The sequence below is a fragment of the Lynx canadensis genome, chromosome D4 (assembly GCF_007474595.2).
Source record: "Lynx canadensis isolate LIC74 chromosome D4, mLynCan4.pri.v2, whole genome shotgun sequence".
Taxonomy (NCBI): Eukaryota; Metazoa; Chordata; class Mammalia; order Carnivora; family Felidae; genus Lynx; species Lynx canadensis.
Genome location: NC_044315.2, coordinates 89,925,227 through 89,939,983, shown reverse-complemented (window position 1 = coordinate 89,939,983; position 14,757 = coordinate 89,925,227). Strand labels below are relative to the sequence as shown.

Sequence of the window (14,757 nt, the reverse complement as noted above, 5' to 3'; positions counted from 1 at the left end):
GTTGGATTGAATACACAGTAACATAAGCGGATAGTGAGGAGAGGCTCAGAGAAGCTATGATAAAGTGTTACGTTTAGAGGCAATGTTAATGTCTGTGTAAGATGTAGGTGCTGTTATGTATTTTTAACTGTTTACGAAGAGAACTTTGGAATATGCGTGGAAGTAGAGAAAAACTGGAAAATTCTGTGCCCAAGCTCATTAGTATTTCTTGTTGTCTGTCTTTTCGGCGTGTGTGTGTCCAATTGTAGAACCAGAGGAAGGGGCGTTCAGATGAAAACTCCAATGCCAAAATCAAACAAAACCGTGTCCTTGTGTGTGCGCCTTCCAACGCGGCTGTTGATGAACTTATGAAAAAAATCATCCTCGAATTTAAAGAGAAGTGTAAAGACAAGAAGAATCCTTTGGGTATGATCCTTCTATGGGCGTTTCATTTGGTTTTGGTTTTGTTTTCATTGTTTAGTGTGGGCCGTTTTGAACGCGAGCCACTTCTGGTAATAACTTCTGCTTGGGGCTGTGGCCCATACGTGCTCATTGATTCATTGAGCACATTTTGTTGAGCACTTACTTACTCTGTGCCAAGGCACTGTGCTCAGTGCTGAGGTTTCAACAGGGAGGCCTTCCAAGAGACAGTAACGAGGAAGTGGATCGGCGGGCAGTTAGAAACAAAGCCGTGTGTTCTGTAAGCGGTAAAACGTGGATACTTGGCAAACATCTTAGAGCGGCCCTTGGTTTAGTCTCGGGGTGGGGGGGCGGTTAGGGAAGACTTCTGGGGGACGTGCCGTCTGAGATGAAACCTGCAGAGCAATCAGGAGTTAGCCGTGGGAAAGGGTTGGGGGCCTGTGGGGAGCTCCTGAAGTTACTCTCCATAAAAATGACCAGAGGCGAGAGAACATTGCCATGCAGTAGAGCTAGACCGAAGTTAGCTCGGCCAAGGTGCGGTTTGGGGATTTGTTTACTGTCCTATTTCCAGTGTGATCTAGCAGCGAGGGGAAGTACTGGTTTGTGAAACCTGTTTCGTTGGGCAGGTGCGTGGGTTGTACTGGGTCTCGAGATCAAACATACTTCATAGGATCGGTCAAGGTCAAGGGTTTATAAAAGCGCTGCTCTAAGCGTAGGAACACCGTGCAGTGAATATGTTGGGTCGAAGGATTTGTGCATCTTCAGTTTTGTAGATAGTACCAGATTCTTCCCAAAAGTGGTTGTAGCGGTTGACACGCCCAGGAGCAGCTCCCACGCACATGCAGTGGTGTGGTTTTAACACGCCTGTCCCTTCCCTGACCAGCCACGTGGGGGTGGCACTCGGGCCTGTGTGGACAGGGCACCAGGGCCGGGGCCAGGCGAGGCCAGCCAGCAGCCAGGGTGCGGTTTGAGCTTTCTTAGAAAACGTCTTCTGGCCACAGGAGAGAACCGTGTTCTTTCCCATTGCCTTCATGTTCCGCTCCTGTTACTCCTTCCAGCCGCCCCGAGCCTCCTTAAAGAAAGGCCTGGGACACCTTTGCCGTTCAGTATGGTGTCGGTTTCTGGGTTTTAGTCTTCACCCTTTATCGGGTTAAAGCAGTTTCCTTTTTCATTCCTTTTTCTTGTGAAGGGCTATTGGGGTTCATTGCATGCATTTTTCTAGTTGCATCTGTTGAAATGATAATGAAACTTTTCTTTAGTCTGTTGTGGCAAATTACAGTGTTTATCTAACGTTAAAATGTCTTGGGTTCCTAGAGTAAGGCCAACTTGGTCACGTATTATTATTTTTTTAACATGTTGCTAGATTGCTAATGTTTTATTTAGGATTTTAAAATTAGTACTCCTGGGGCGCCTGGGTGGGGCAGTCGGTTAAGCGTCCGACTTCAGCCAGGTCACGATCTCGCGGTCCGTGAGTTCGAGCCCCGCGTCGGGCTCTGGGCTGATGGCTCAGAGCCCGGAGCCTGTTTCCGGTTCTGTGTCTCCCTCTCTCTCTCTGCCCCTCCCCCGTTCATGCTCTGTCTCTCTCTGTCCCAAAAATAAATAAACGTTGAAAAAAAAAAAAATTAAAAAAAAAAAAAAAGAAAGAAAAAAAAAATAAAATTAGTACTCCTAAATGAGGCTGGCCTGCGATTTTTCTTTGTCATATCTTTGGTTTTAGTTACACTGACCTTAAAAATGGAATTGGGGAGAATTTTTGTGTTTATTCTTTGGAATGTTTTATATACGAAAGAGATTATTCCTTGAAGATTGATTTGTTTGTAGTGTTTATTGTCTTTTTTTTTTTTTTTTTTGACAGAAGGGTAAGTTTCAATATGTTGTCTAAACGTCCTTAACTGTTACATGTCTATTTAGGGTTTCTATATATATGTATATTTTTAATGTTTGTTTATTTTTGAGAGAGAAACCAGAGTGTGAGCGAGGAGGGGCAGAGAGAGAGGGAGACACAGAATCCAAAGCAGGCTCCAGGCTCTGAGCTGTCAGCCCAGAGTCCGACTCGGGGCTCGAACTCACAGACCGTGAGATCATGACCCGAGCCGAGTCAGACGCTTAACCGACTGAGCCACCCAGGTGCCCCAGGGTTTCTGTAATTTTACTGAATTTGGCTAATTCATGTTAGCCACTTCCTCAGAAAGTGGCTAATATCCATGAAAAATTTACACTTCCTCTTAGGTGTTTTAAAATATATTGGCAAAAAGTTGCTCATTGTAGTCAAATTAAAAAAATTGCCACTGTATTTTGATTGGGTCACCTTTGTCATTTCCTGTTTTATGTATTTAGTCTCTGAGTCCACACGTGACATGGGCGGGCCTATGGTTGGAAAGTCCTGGGAAAGAATTTAGTTTTTCCCAGCTAAGCCCATTCACTTCTTCTTCCTCCCATCTCTTCCAGGCCCTTTTCCTTTCTAGCGGGCTTTAAAATTCAAGCCTCCGTGATAAAATTTCTGTACCTTCACTGGAATGGTAGTTTTGCCAACGTAGACATTTGGCAAACTCTCGGTAGAACTAAAGATTTTTAGGGGCGCCTGGGTGGCTCGGTTGGTTGGGCGTCCGACTTCAGCTCAGGTCATGATCTCACAGTCCGTGAGTTCGAGCCCCACGTCGGACTCTGTGCTGACAGCCCAGAGCCTGGAGCCCGCTTCAGATTCTGTGTCTCCCTCTCTCTCTGCCCCTCCTCTGCTCATGCTCTCTCACTGTCTCAAAAATAAATAAAAAAAAAAAAATTAAAAAAAATTTAAAGATTTTGAAATCTCTATTTTTTTTTAATGTTTATTTATTTTTGAGACAGAGAGACAGAGCATGAGCAGAGGAGGGGCAGAGAAGGGAGGGAGGGGCAGGGAGGGGAAGACAGAGCATCCGAAGCAGGCTTCAGGCTCTGAGCTGTCAGCACAGAGCCCAACGCGGGGCTTGAACCCACGGACTGTGAGACAGTGACCTGAGCTGAAGTCGGATGCCTAAACCGACTGAGCCACCCAGGCGCCCCATAAATCTCTGTATTTTATTGAACGTAAAGTAAAAAATTCTGAGCACCCAGACGGTGCCAGCCCCAACGTATCCTGTCCCTCAGGGAAGCCACAGCAGCTTGGGGTCTTGTAGCTCTGGTTTTGAGCCTTCTCTTTGTTTCTGGCCTCTAGGAATTTCTCTCCCATCTCTATGAGCTCACCCTGCAGTTTAAAGGACGTCTGTTATAGTTTTAGTTTATGGAGCATTTCTAGATGTTTATCATGGGTGAGTTTCCAGGTAATTCCATCCACCTTTCTCATGGAAACAAGAAAATTGGCAGTTTTGAAACCTTCAAGCAAATGTTAGCCAGAGAAGAGGGCTTCACGTTTAGAAGGATGAGCTGAACTGGGAACAAAAATATGTTGTAGATAACTGTTTAATAAGTCCTTCATTCATTCAACCTATACTTCCTGTACTTAACCTGCTGGCCACTGTTGGAGCCAGTGACCAAAACAAAACCTTGTTCACAGGCAGGAGATTAACAATAAACAAATAAGTACGTGATGTGTCACATTCAGATAAGTGCTAATAAACTCTGGTGATCGCTATAATTTAGCCCAATGATGGAGCGGGTGATGTTTAGATGAAATAATAATATATAAACTACGGTAACCTAAAATGAAAGTGTGGTTAATAACAAGCCGTTTAAATGATGCTTACAGCTTTTGGAATTACCTACTCCACAGAATTTCCAGCATCTTTGTATCCCTTAGATTCTGGAGTTAGCAGTGTGATGTTGTGATGTGGAGGAGAGTTTCAGCAACATCGTTCTGAGTATTCTGCCGACCGAGAAGGATCTGATAGTAAAATATGATTCTGTCTTGGAAGTTCAAATATGTGTTAACATCTGAAAGTCTTTGTCCATCTGAAATATCCTGAGGTTAAGAAATCTTATTTTAACTCACCTTCCCCCAAATGTATTTTACTGTGGAATGGACAGAACACAGCTTGAGAAATGCTGGTAAAATTGAATCTCAAGTTTGTAACGTACTGCTTATGCAACCTCCGAAGCTTTTATTGGGTAGAAATGTAGAAATGGTAAGTACTCGCTTTGAGAGTGGTTGTGAAGCGTATCTAATGTGTATGAATCCTGTAGTGTACTTTCAGGCATCTAGTTGACTGATGATTAATCTTAGCTCCCTTCCCTGATTGTTAGTATGCTTGCCTAGAAATAGATATTATGAGATGGTATGAACAGAGACTGGCAGTGTTGTTATTATTCTCTAAGTACGGTTTTTTTTATCAACAGGAAACTGTGGAGATATAAATTTAGTACGTCTGGGTCCAGAAAAGTCTATTAATAATGAGGTCCTAAGATTTAGTTTGGACAGCCAAGTTAACCACAGAATGAGTAAGTACTAATTGAGGCACATACTAATGTTACTTCTATTTCCTTTTATATGATAGGTAATATCTTGGTCATTAAAGGTAATTTGGAGACATTTGAAATAGAGTAGCTTCGAGAACTAGTTTTTTTCCTCATTGTGTACGCATATGTGTATATATTTGTCAGAATTAGCTTCTTTTTTTTTTTTTTTTTTTTAGAAAAAGACTTACCTTCTCATGTTCAGGAGATGCATAGAAGAAAGGAATTTCTGGATCATCAGCTAGATGAACTTTCCCGCCAGCGTGCTTTATGCCGAGGTGGAAAGGAAACACAGGTATCTCAACGTTTCTTGATTGATGTTTTCTAATAGCTGATAGGTACGTAAGTTAGCATGGAGTATTTGATATCATTTGTTTATCGCGGAATAGCTGAATCTGTATGAAGATGTATACAAAAGCGGTATGCCTTATATCAGGGATTAATGAACTTCTTCTGGAAAGTAAAGGTCGTACATAATTTAGACTTTGCAGGCCATATGGTCTCTGTGTCAACTACTCAACTCTGCTGTTGTAGCCCAAAAGCAGTGATAGAGAATTCACAAACAAATGGATGTGACTATATTCCAATAAAACTTTATTTACAAAAACAGATGGTGAGTTGAATTTGGCCCACAGGCTGTAGTTTGCCGTCGCCTGCCGTATATTAAAGCTGTAGTGAATGGATTAGGTATCTTTCAGTTGCAAGTTAAAGAAATCCAAATTAGACAAAAAGGGGAATTCACTGACTCAACATGCCTAGGAACTCTGGGAGTAAGTTCAGCGAGGCTGGGTCCAGGGGCTCAGGTGATGGCATTTCTCCACCTTCCCCTCGATTTGGTTTTCTGTGTGTCAGACCTTTCTTCTCTTGGGAAGGTAAGTGCCAGCATCTCTGGGCACCACCGCCCCGGCTTAGAAAACCCATAGGAAGAGAGGGGGCCGCTCTCCCGCTATCCATGCATCAATGCCACGGAAGGCGTCCGGTTGGTCCCTGGATGTGCAAGCAGATCTCCTCCCTGTTTTTAAGGGAATGGGGGCCGTGGTTCACCAGGCCTGTGTTCTGTGCCCATCACTGTAGCCAGAGGGATGACTGGGTTGCGAACCACCCAGAGATGAGGGGAGGAAAGAGCCCCAGGAGTTGCACTGCCCAGCAGATAGAGACAGCACACAGGGGACGCACCAGACAGAACAGAATCTTGTGCATCGTTAAGGATTTGTCAGATTAACACTGCGTGGAGCTCCGGGGGCCATACCACAGAGAAATTGAAGCAGAGACGTTGACTACGCACAGGTCCCGGAGGAAGTACACGTCGTGGCCTTGAGGGGCCACACAAGAGGTCAAGGCGGAGTGCAGACAGGCAGGACCTGGGCACGTGCCTCTGTTAGGGTCCGTGGGTGGGGTGCTTCGGGGGTCCTGGGCTAGGGCCGGATCGTTCCGCTCAGACCAGAAGAGCGGGGAGAAGCCGCGCGGGCGCTGGTCACGAGGGCGGCCGGACGTCCTGTCAGAGCTGCCGCCTGCCGTCGCTCTGGCTGCCCCTCTCCTCCCCGGGGCCTGCGTGTGAGGACTCGTATCAGGGGAAGGTCTCTGCAGGCTGCTGGGTGGGACGGAGCGGCCGTGAGGCCCCGGTCCCGAGGGCCGGCTCAGCGCAGCACGGGGGTCAGGACTCTGCTGGTAAAGGGAGAGCAGGTGGGGTGAATGGGCAGTGTCGTCTGCAAGGTAAGGCAGCCAACCGGAGAGTATTTTAGAATGCTCAGGTTAATCTTAAAGATTGCATTCTCATTTTTTCCAGAGGCAAGAATTAGATGAAAAAATTGCAAAAGTTTCAAAAGAGAGGCAGGAACTAGCTTCTAAAATTAAAGAGGTAAGTGGTTCACTGATTTTCCAGGTTTTTTCTTCTTTCTTTCTCTGTTTTTATGATCAATTATTTCACACAACCGATGGACTTCTCTCAGTTACGTTTAAAACTTTGCTTATTATGAAAACTTTTTTTGAATATGAAAGTAAATGGTGCAATTACACGTACATTTGCTTTTTTTTTTTTTTTTTTTTTTTTTGCCTGAAATTCTTATTGTCACCTGAGATCTAAGAAAGGTGATGATAAATTGTCTTCTCCTTTTGTAGGTCTGGGTAGGTATTAAAAAAAACTCATTAGGTGCTCTTCTCCTTCCCCCACTGCAAAGTCGGTTATGATAATTACCATCAGATGAATAGTCAAAGTAGACGCGAAGGTGTTTTCCTTACTAAAGAAAATTTGTGCCCACCCAGGGATGCTAAAAAAAGAAGAGGAAGAGACATCTTCTGTCCGGCTTCAAGTAGAGTCATGGCGGCTGGGGGTTTAGCTAAGAAAGTACAAGCACGTGTTTGGCAGTTCTTGGCTGAAAGCTACACTCGCCATATTTGTGTTTGGTCATAAGAATCCTCTGTAGCGTGTAACTTTTTCCCCAGTATTCTTTTGGATATAAAGATATCAGGGGGCGCCTGGCTGTCTCCGCCAGTGGAGCGTGTGACTCTTGATCTCGAGGTCATGAGTTTGAGCCCCACGCTGGGTGTAGAGATGACTTAAAAATAAAATCTTTTTAAAATCAACAACATTTAGATTTCTCAGAGCAAGGGATGAGCCAGATCTGTATCCTCGTCCTCAGATTTCAGCCCTAATAAACCGGTGGGGGTCGGGGAGAGCAGGTCACGGCAACTGGTAACGTTACTCATGTTTTTAAGCCGAGATTTTTCCCTTGAATGTATTGTTAGCCTTCCCTCCATTGCTAAACAAATACAGTTGCACTTAGTGCATATTTCCGTTAGCTGTTTGTTCACTTCGGCACAAAATGCCGTGGAAAGCTTTTTATTAAAATTGTAAACCGAGCCCCAAGTTAGTCCTCCCGAATCTACGGATGAAGTCTGTATTTGCACGTATTGTGGGGTTTGCTGCTCCCCACTTGGTTCTGTGGGCCATGGAATTAATTTCACTTGGCTGTGTTCCTCCGTGGGAGGCCGAGAGGAGAGGTGTGTGAAGGTGACAGTGCCTTCACGTGTGCCCCGAGGGCCACAGCTGCCACCCTCTGAAGCTCACACACACACACACACACACACACGCCTTGGGAGTCCAAGTCCGTGGCTGAGCAAGTCACGTGTCCAGGGATGAGCCACTTTATAGGAGCAGCACCAGGCTCAGCGAGTCAATGATAAGAACCCTGGCTTATTAGCTTGAACACTAAGTGGTACGTGTTGTGAGGTGTCAGTCACAGTCCGGCTCCGCCCCGGTCTCTGTGTGACCGGTGGGCCGCGGTGGTCTTTGTTACTGTGGAAGCAGAGTGCTCCTCGTTTTCACGGGTGTCACTGTGGGTACAAGCCTTTGTGAAAGGCAGAACGACGCTATACGTGCTTAACGACCAACAGAAAAATGTATCTTCTAGCTGAGTTGTGACCCCAGTTTAACTCAGATAATTGCTTCACAACTATCTCTGCGCATTCTGATACCTGCCCACATACATCTGCTGTAAGAATTGTAGTTTGCTTTGACCAAATCAAGCCTGAATAAATTTTTCCTAATGTGCTTATATCATGTTCTGAGCTTAGACTCACTGCACAGCACAGCGTTCTCTCTCTGGTGGTTTCCGATGATCTGGAACGTTCTTGCTGTTTTCTAGATCTGTGGTTCCCCCTCAGGACTCGCTGAATGTTGTTGTCACGTGATAAATGGTGGATGTTTTACAGTAAAAGTAGGCCTACTGTCATCAAGGGTTTATAGACGGCTGAATACTGATTCACCTTTGTCTGTTGTCTTAGGTTCAAGGACGCCCACAAAAAACACAGAGCATCATCATCTTAGAGTCCCACGTCATCTGCTGCACACTGAGCACGAGTGGCGGTTTACTGCTCGAGTCTGCTTTTCGTGGGCAAGGGGGTGTCCCCTTCAGTTGTGTCATCGTCGATGAGGTCAGTGGGCCGCCGGCCGAACGGCCGTATGGCTTATGCTGGCGCTGTGCGGGCCGAGCCGGGGCGGGCGGGGAGGCGCGCTGCTTCGAGGACCCGGAGGAAACGGTCTCGGAGCATCTGGTTTTTACCTGCCGTCGCGTGTGTGCGCGGTCTCTTGTGTTGAAATGTGCTGCTGACGGCCCCCCACAGCCGAACTGGCTTGTCCGGAATTGGGATGATAGTCTTAAGGATGCCTGACTGGTCCCTGCCCGAGGAGTGTCTCCTCTCTGCTCGGAATAGCTCTGGTTCCCTTTCGAGGCAGGTGGCATATAACTTTGGACAGCTCTGAGCCACAGTGTTTTCAGCTCACACCCGTGACTTGTAGTTCATTCACGGAGCAGACATTTGTCGGGCACCTGCTGTTTGCCAGAATGTAGAGCCAGAAGACCGAAGACGTGGAAAACGAGCTGCAGGAGGGTTGGTCCAATATCCGGCTTCACCAAAATGAGAGGATGGAAACGGGGGAAGTGATGACACGCTTGAAGAAGGTGTCCTCGAAGAGAAGCTTGAGTCTTGCAGATGACCAGGCCAGCTAGGAGCAAGGGAGAAGGGGGGTGGCAGGGAGAGGGGGACGCACCGCCACGCACTTGCCTCAGGACGTGCACGTGCCCAGCGAGAACAGAGAGCACAGAACTGGGGCGTCACACGGCTCTGGCTCGCACTGGCTCCCCGGTGGTCGTGGCACCTGAGCCGTGCCAGCCTCACGACGCGTGTGCGGTGGTTCTTTCACTCGATGGTTTACAGCGTTTGTGTCCGTTGTAACCATAGAAAAATCCTTCTCTGTTTTTCTCTGTTTATAGTATTCTTTTAATCAAAAAAAAAAAAGTCGGTGCTCATCACAAGCGTCCACTCAAAAATCCTGGCTGGTATTCAGTGCAGAAGGAGAAAGTGTGATACTTTTCTGAATGTTAGAACTTTTGTGAATTTGAGAAACCGCACGGGGATAAAGAAACAGCAGAGATGATGAAGAATACCTTTTCATTCTGTACTTTTCTTACCCAGGCCGGGCAGTCTTGTGAAGTGGAGACTCTTACCCCGCTCATCCATCGATGTAACAAGCTGATCCTGGTGGGAGACCCAAAACAGCTCCCTCCCACGGTCATCTCCATGGTGCGTTTGTTTCACGTTCGTAACACTTTAAAGGGGGGGGCTTTTTGTTTTTGTGTTTGGAGGGGGGCTTTCTTGGATCATCATCTCCTGTTTGGAGGGAAAAGTAGGGAGTGGCTAAGAAGAGAGAAGCACCGTTTGGATTTTAATAGGTAAAAGTCTGTGAAAATGTCCCTCTGTTCCTAATTGTGCTTACGTACATACGTGACCCATGCAGTGGGAGCGTCAAAGACCAGAAGACGAGAAAGACCCGTGTTCCGTGTGCATTGGGCTTTTTCTTTGGGAAACAGCGCGCAGCTATCTTAAGGGCTGTATCTGATCCATTTTAGTACATAAACACCAAAACTATAATACAAGGAAAATTTTAAAAGGAGAAGTTTCCCAACCTCCTGATTTATATTTAAATATATGCAGATTTGAGGAAAACATTACACAGAGTACTTTAAATGTACTTTTAGAGTACACTTCCAGTTTTAGAATTCTGTGTCCTATCGGGGGGATAAAAAATGTGCTTCTCACGTCCTCTGAAAGTGCAGCGTCAGGAAGAGAGGAAGGGGGCTCTGAACCCCGCCTGTGGGAAGGACCAGCACCTTGGCAGTGGCCTGTCTCTCCTGTTCCCTCACCAGAGAGGGCTCCTAGAAATAAATGCCCACCAGAGTTGGGGTTTAATAAATGTTTTGGGTAATCTGAATAGGTGTAGACCATGGCGTTGAATTTAATAATGTTTGTGTATTTCACTAATACATAGCTGATTTGCACAAATGTAGAGTACTGGCTGCATAAACAACCCCAGGGAACGGATCCTTCCCAAGCGTGTGTGTGCACTTGTGGAATGAAAGCGTGTGGTTTTTGTTGTCCTCGTGGTGTTTTGACTTTGGAATCATTCAGAACGATAGTGCGGCTCTTTCACACCTGAGCACACTGCGCGATCACACCTGCTCTGAGCGAAGACCTGTGTCCATAGGGAAAAGCTGCTGGTGATCTTGTTCAGGGGGAGTAGGGAAGAGCCAACTCTGTACCGTGTTTCTTTTCATTTAAAGTTTATTTATGTTGAAAGCGCGAGAGAGCACGGGACGGGGAGGGGAAGAGGGAGAGAGTGAGAGGATCCCAAGCAGGCTCTGCACCGCCAGCACAGAGCCCGATGCGCAGCTCCAACTCAGGAACTGTGAGATCGTGACCTGGGCTGAAATCAAGAGTCGGTTCCGGGTGAGCCACCCAGGTGCCCCCGTTGTACCGCACTTGTTTTGAATAACACGTTATTTCACAAAGTTACTGATTAAATTCTTGATGGGCCCCAACTTTATTACCTCCTTTGGTGATTGATAAAAGCGACAGAAATGAGAAAAATCTGGCCTTTTTGTTATTGTTGCCGAAACAATGCAGCCTTCTTGAGAACAATTTAGAAAATAATTACAAAGTTAATTTTCTCAACTTGCCTTTCTGTCCACCTCTATTTAAGGAGAATCGTTGTGAGTATTTTAACAGATTTTGTGGCCTATTCTCATTCGTGTCTTTCCATCAGTGTTTACTGAGTGCCAGCCTGATTCAGGCACTGTTCTAGGTGCTGGCGTAAGACAGTGAAGAAAAGAGACAGAAATCCCTGCTTGCACTGTGGAGCTGGCACCCGGGGGGTCAGTAACTAAGTCCCTAAAAGATGGTTTGTGTGTGGTTGTATATATGTAGGGTTTGCTTTAAAGGGCCAGAAGCATTCTGTGCCAGATTGTCTTTTTTCCAGTCCAAGAAGAGATCAGGATTATCCTTCCACGTCAGAGCGTAGAAATCCACGTCATTCTGTAGGATAGACTGGGGTTTTTTTCGCAGGTATGGAAGTGGTACCTTTTTCTTTTTCCCCAGAAAGAAGATTCAAAATGAGGTTTTGGCCAGCTTGTGAAGAGAGAAACTTCTGGGGATGTGGATAAAATTGTTGAATGTCTACTAATACTAAGTTACATAAACCTATTTAAAATCACATACAGAAGTAACCTATGATTTAGGAAGTAACGCCTTTTTTCCGCCACTCTCCTGATTCGTGAACTTTGCACGCACGTCTTCAGTGCCGTGTCTTGGGCATCGCGGGTGAAGCTCCCATCTCCGTTGTCCTCGTGCATCCCGCAGAGTACATTTGCATCTAGGTTACTTAAGACACGGTACTTATCTGCGTGATGTTGACAAATCCCACTGATTTTCCAGGTTGTAACCCACTAACGGGTTTATGAAATCATCTTAGTAATTACTGTCAGTTGTCGGTCTTCTCCATGGGAACATCTGTTCTGTGATGCTTGAGCTAAGTCACCTTAGCAGTCTCAGCACCCCAAACTATAGTGGCTCCGTGTATGTTGGATGGACGGATGGACAGATGGATGGAGAAATTGGTCTTTAAAAGGCTTGTACGATGACAGTCAATGTTTCCATTTGTGGGAGAGTCCCCTAGAAATAATTGTTAAAATCTGTGTTACAGTTCTTTGTTTCTTTTCTTACTGATTCTTTCCTGAGACCTCTGTTTACATCAAAATAGTTTCAGTTTGTGGCCACTTACAAGACCACATCTTTTTCATAACCCGTATGTAGATTTTCTAAATGAACTTTTTTATAGTCAAGCTACATGGCTTTTCAAGGGCCGGAGTCAGAAACCTCTTTCTCTGAATTTTTGCTTGTTGGTCATCTCAATACCACCTAAACCTTGCCATTTCCATATTACCACACAGTGTTTTGATGATAGTGGGAAAAGTATGAATGAATTCTTGGAAATTGGTTCCTCCCTTTCAGAAAGCACAGGAGTATGGCTATGACCAGTCAATGATGGCTCGCTTCTGCAAGCTGCTGGAAGACAGCGTAGAGCACAATGTGATCGGCAGGCTGCCTGTTTTACAGCTTACTGTTCAGTACAGGATGCACCCAGACATATGTCTCTTCCCCTCTAATTATGTTTATAACAGAAGCTTGAAAACAAATAGGTGAGTTCATTCCTTTTTTTTTTTTTAAGTTTATTTGGGGGGGGGGGTAGGGGGAGAGGAGAGAGGGAGGGAGGGAGGAAGGGAGGGAGGGAAGGGGAGAGAGAGAGAGAGAGAGAGAGAGAGAGAGAGAGAGAGAGAGAGAGAGAATATCCCCAGCAGGCTCCACACTCAGCACAGAGCCCTACAGGGGGCTTGAACTCACAAACCGTGAGATCATGACTTGAGCTGAAATCAAGAGTCAGACACTTAACTGACTGAGCCACCCAGGTGCCCTCTGTTTATTCCTTATTGGCTTATTTTATTTGTAGGGTTAGCTGCTTAAGAAGAATAGGTATTTTGGTATGTTCTTAAGTCCTGTCATAAAAAGTGTAAAACAAAGGTTTAGTAATTTTTTTTCTAATTACAAGAGCCATGTTGATTTTAGCAAATGTATATAAACAAAAAAGAAGGGGGGAAAGATTGCCCTTATTTATGCTACCCAGAAATAATCACTCATAGCATCTTGCCGTATCTATTTCCAATCTTTGTATTACGCCTATCTTTTTAAAAAATTTTTTCACTTTAAAATTATTTTATAATATTTATTTTGAGAGCGAGCGCAGGTGAGGGGCACAGAGAGAGGGAGAGAGGGAATCCCAAGCAGGCTCAGCGCCGTGAGCATCGAGCGCAGCGTGGGGCTCAATCCCATGAACCGTGAGATCACGACTGAGCCAAAATCAAGAGCCAGACGTGCAACTGACAGAGCCACCCGGGCTCCCCACTTTTTGAATTCTTTTTTTTTTTTTTTTTTTTTAATTTTTTTTTTTCAACGTTTATTTATTTTTGGGACAGAGAGAGACAGAGCATGAACGGGGGAGGGGCAGAGAGAGAGGGAGACACAGAATCGGAAACAGGCTCCAGGCTCCGAGCCATCAGCCCAGAGCCCGACGCGGGGCTCGAACTCACGGACCGCGAGATCGTGACCTGGCTGAAGTCGGACGCTTAACCGACTGCGCCACCCAGGCGCCCCTTTTGAATTCTTTTTTAAAAACTTTTTTTTTTTAAGTTTATTTATTTCACGAGAGCATCGGCGGGCAGGGGCAGAGGGAGAGAGAGCATCCCAAGCAGGCTCCGTGTTCAGCACAGAGCCCCACGTGGGCTTGATCTCGTAAACTGAGACCATGACCTGAGCTGAAATCAGGAGTTGGACGCTTAACCGACTGAGCCACCCAGCCCCCCCCCCCCCGCCTTTTTTAATTTTGGGGGGGAAAAAATCATACCATACTGTACATAGTACAGATTTTCCTTGACTTATGACGGAGTTGTGTTCCTATAAACATAAGTCAAAAAGGCATGTAATATACCTAACCTACCCTCCCAAGCATCCTAGCTTAGCCCAGCCTGCTGACATGTGCTCAGAACCCCTACGTTAGTCTACAGCTGGGCAAAGTCATTTAACGCGAAGCCTATTCTGTGATAAAGTGCTGGATGTCCCGTGTGATGCACTGAATACGGTACCGAAAGTGACAAGTGGAGTAGTTGTCAGTGTAGGGGAGGTCACCCTCGTGATCACGGAGCTGCCTGGGAGCTGCGGCTCGCTGCTCTCGTGAGAGGAGCATACAGCACATGGCTAGCCCGGGACAGGATTCCAATTTACAATTCCCAGTGCGATTTCCACTGAAACGTATTGCTTTTGCACCATCGCAAAGTCGAAAAATTGTTAAGTGGGACCATCGTAAGTCGGAGACCATCTGTGTTCTGCGGCTTACTGTTTTCGCTCATTGCCTCGTGAGTGCTGTTTAGTCGTGGTTATCTGTAAGTGCATAGACCACTCGCCCTCGCCGAGAACAGAAATAAAATCTGTGTTTTACCTTTTGCTAAAACACATTCTGAGAAGATATCTTATCCCCAGCTTCTTCCC

The 14,757-nt window shown here is 45.8% G+C and overlaps 1 protein-coding gene across 1 annotated transcript in view; it reads left to right on the top strand.

Moving 5' to 3' along the window:
• SETX (senataxin) overlaps positions 1-14,757 on the top strand; it is a 63,962-nt gene that overhangs the window by 35,141 nt on the left and 14,064 nt on the right. The window contains 7 exon segments of the mRNA XM_030293936.2: positions 249-405; positions 4,708-4,809; positions 5,004-5,119; positions 6,611-6,682; positions 8,608-8,757; positions 9,799-9,906; positions 12,670-12,857. Coding sequence (XP_030149796.1) covers positions 249-405; positions 4,708-4,809; positions 5,004-5,119; positions 6,611-6,682; positions 8,608-8,757; positions 9,799-9,906; positions 12,670-12,857 — 893 coding nt within the window.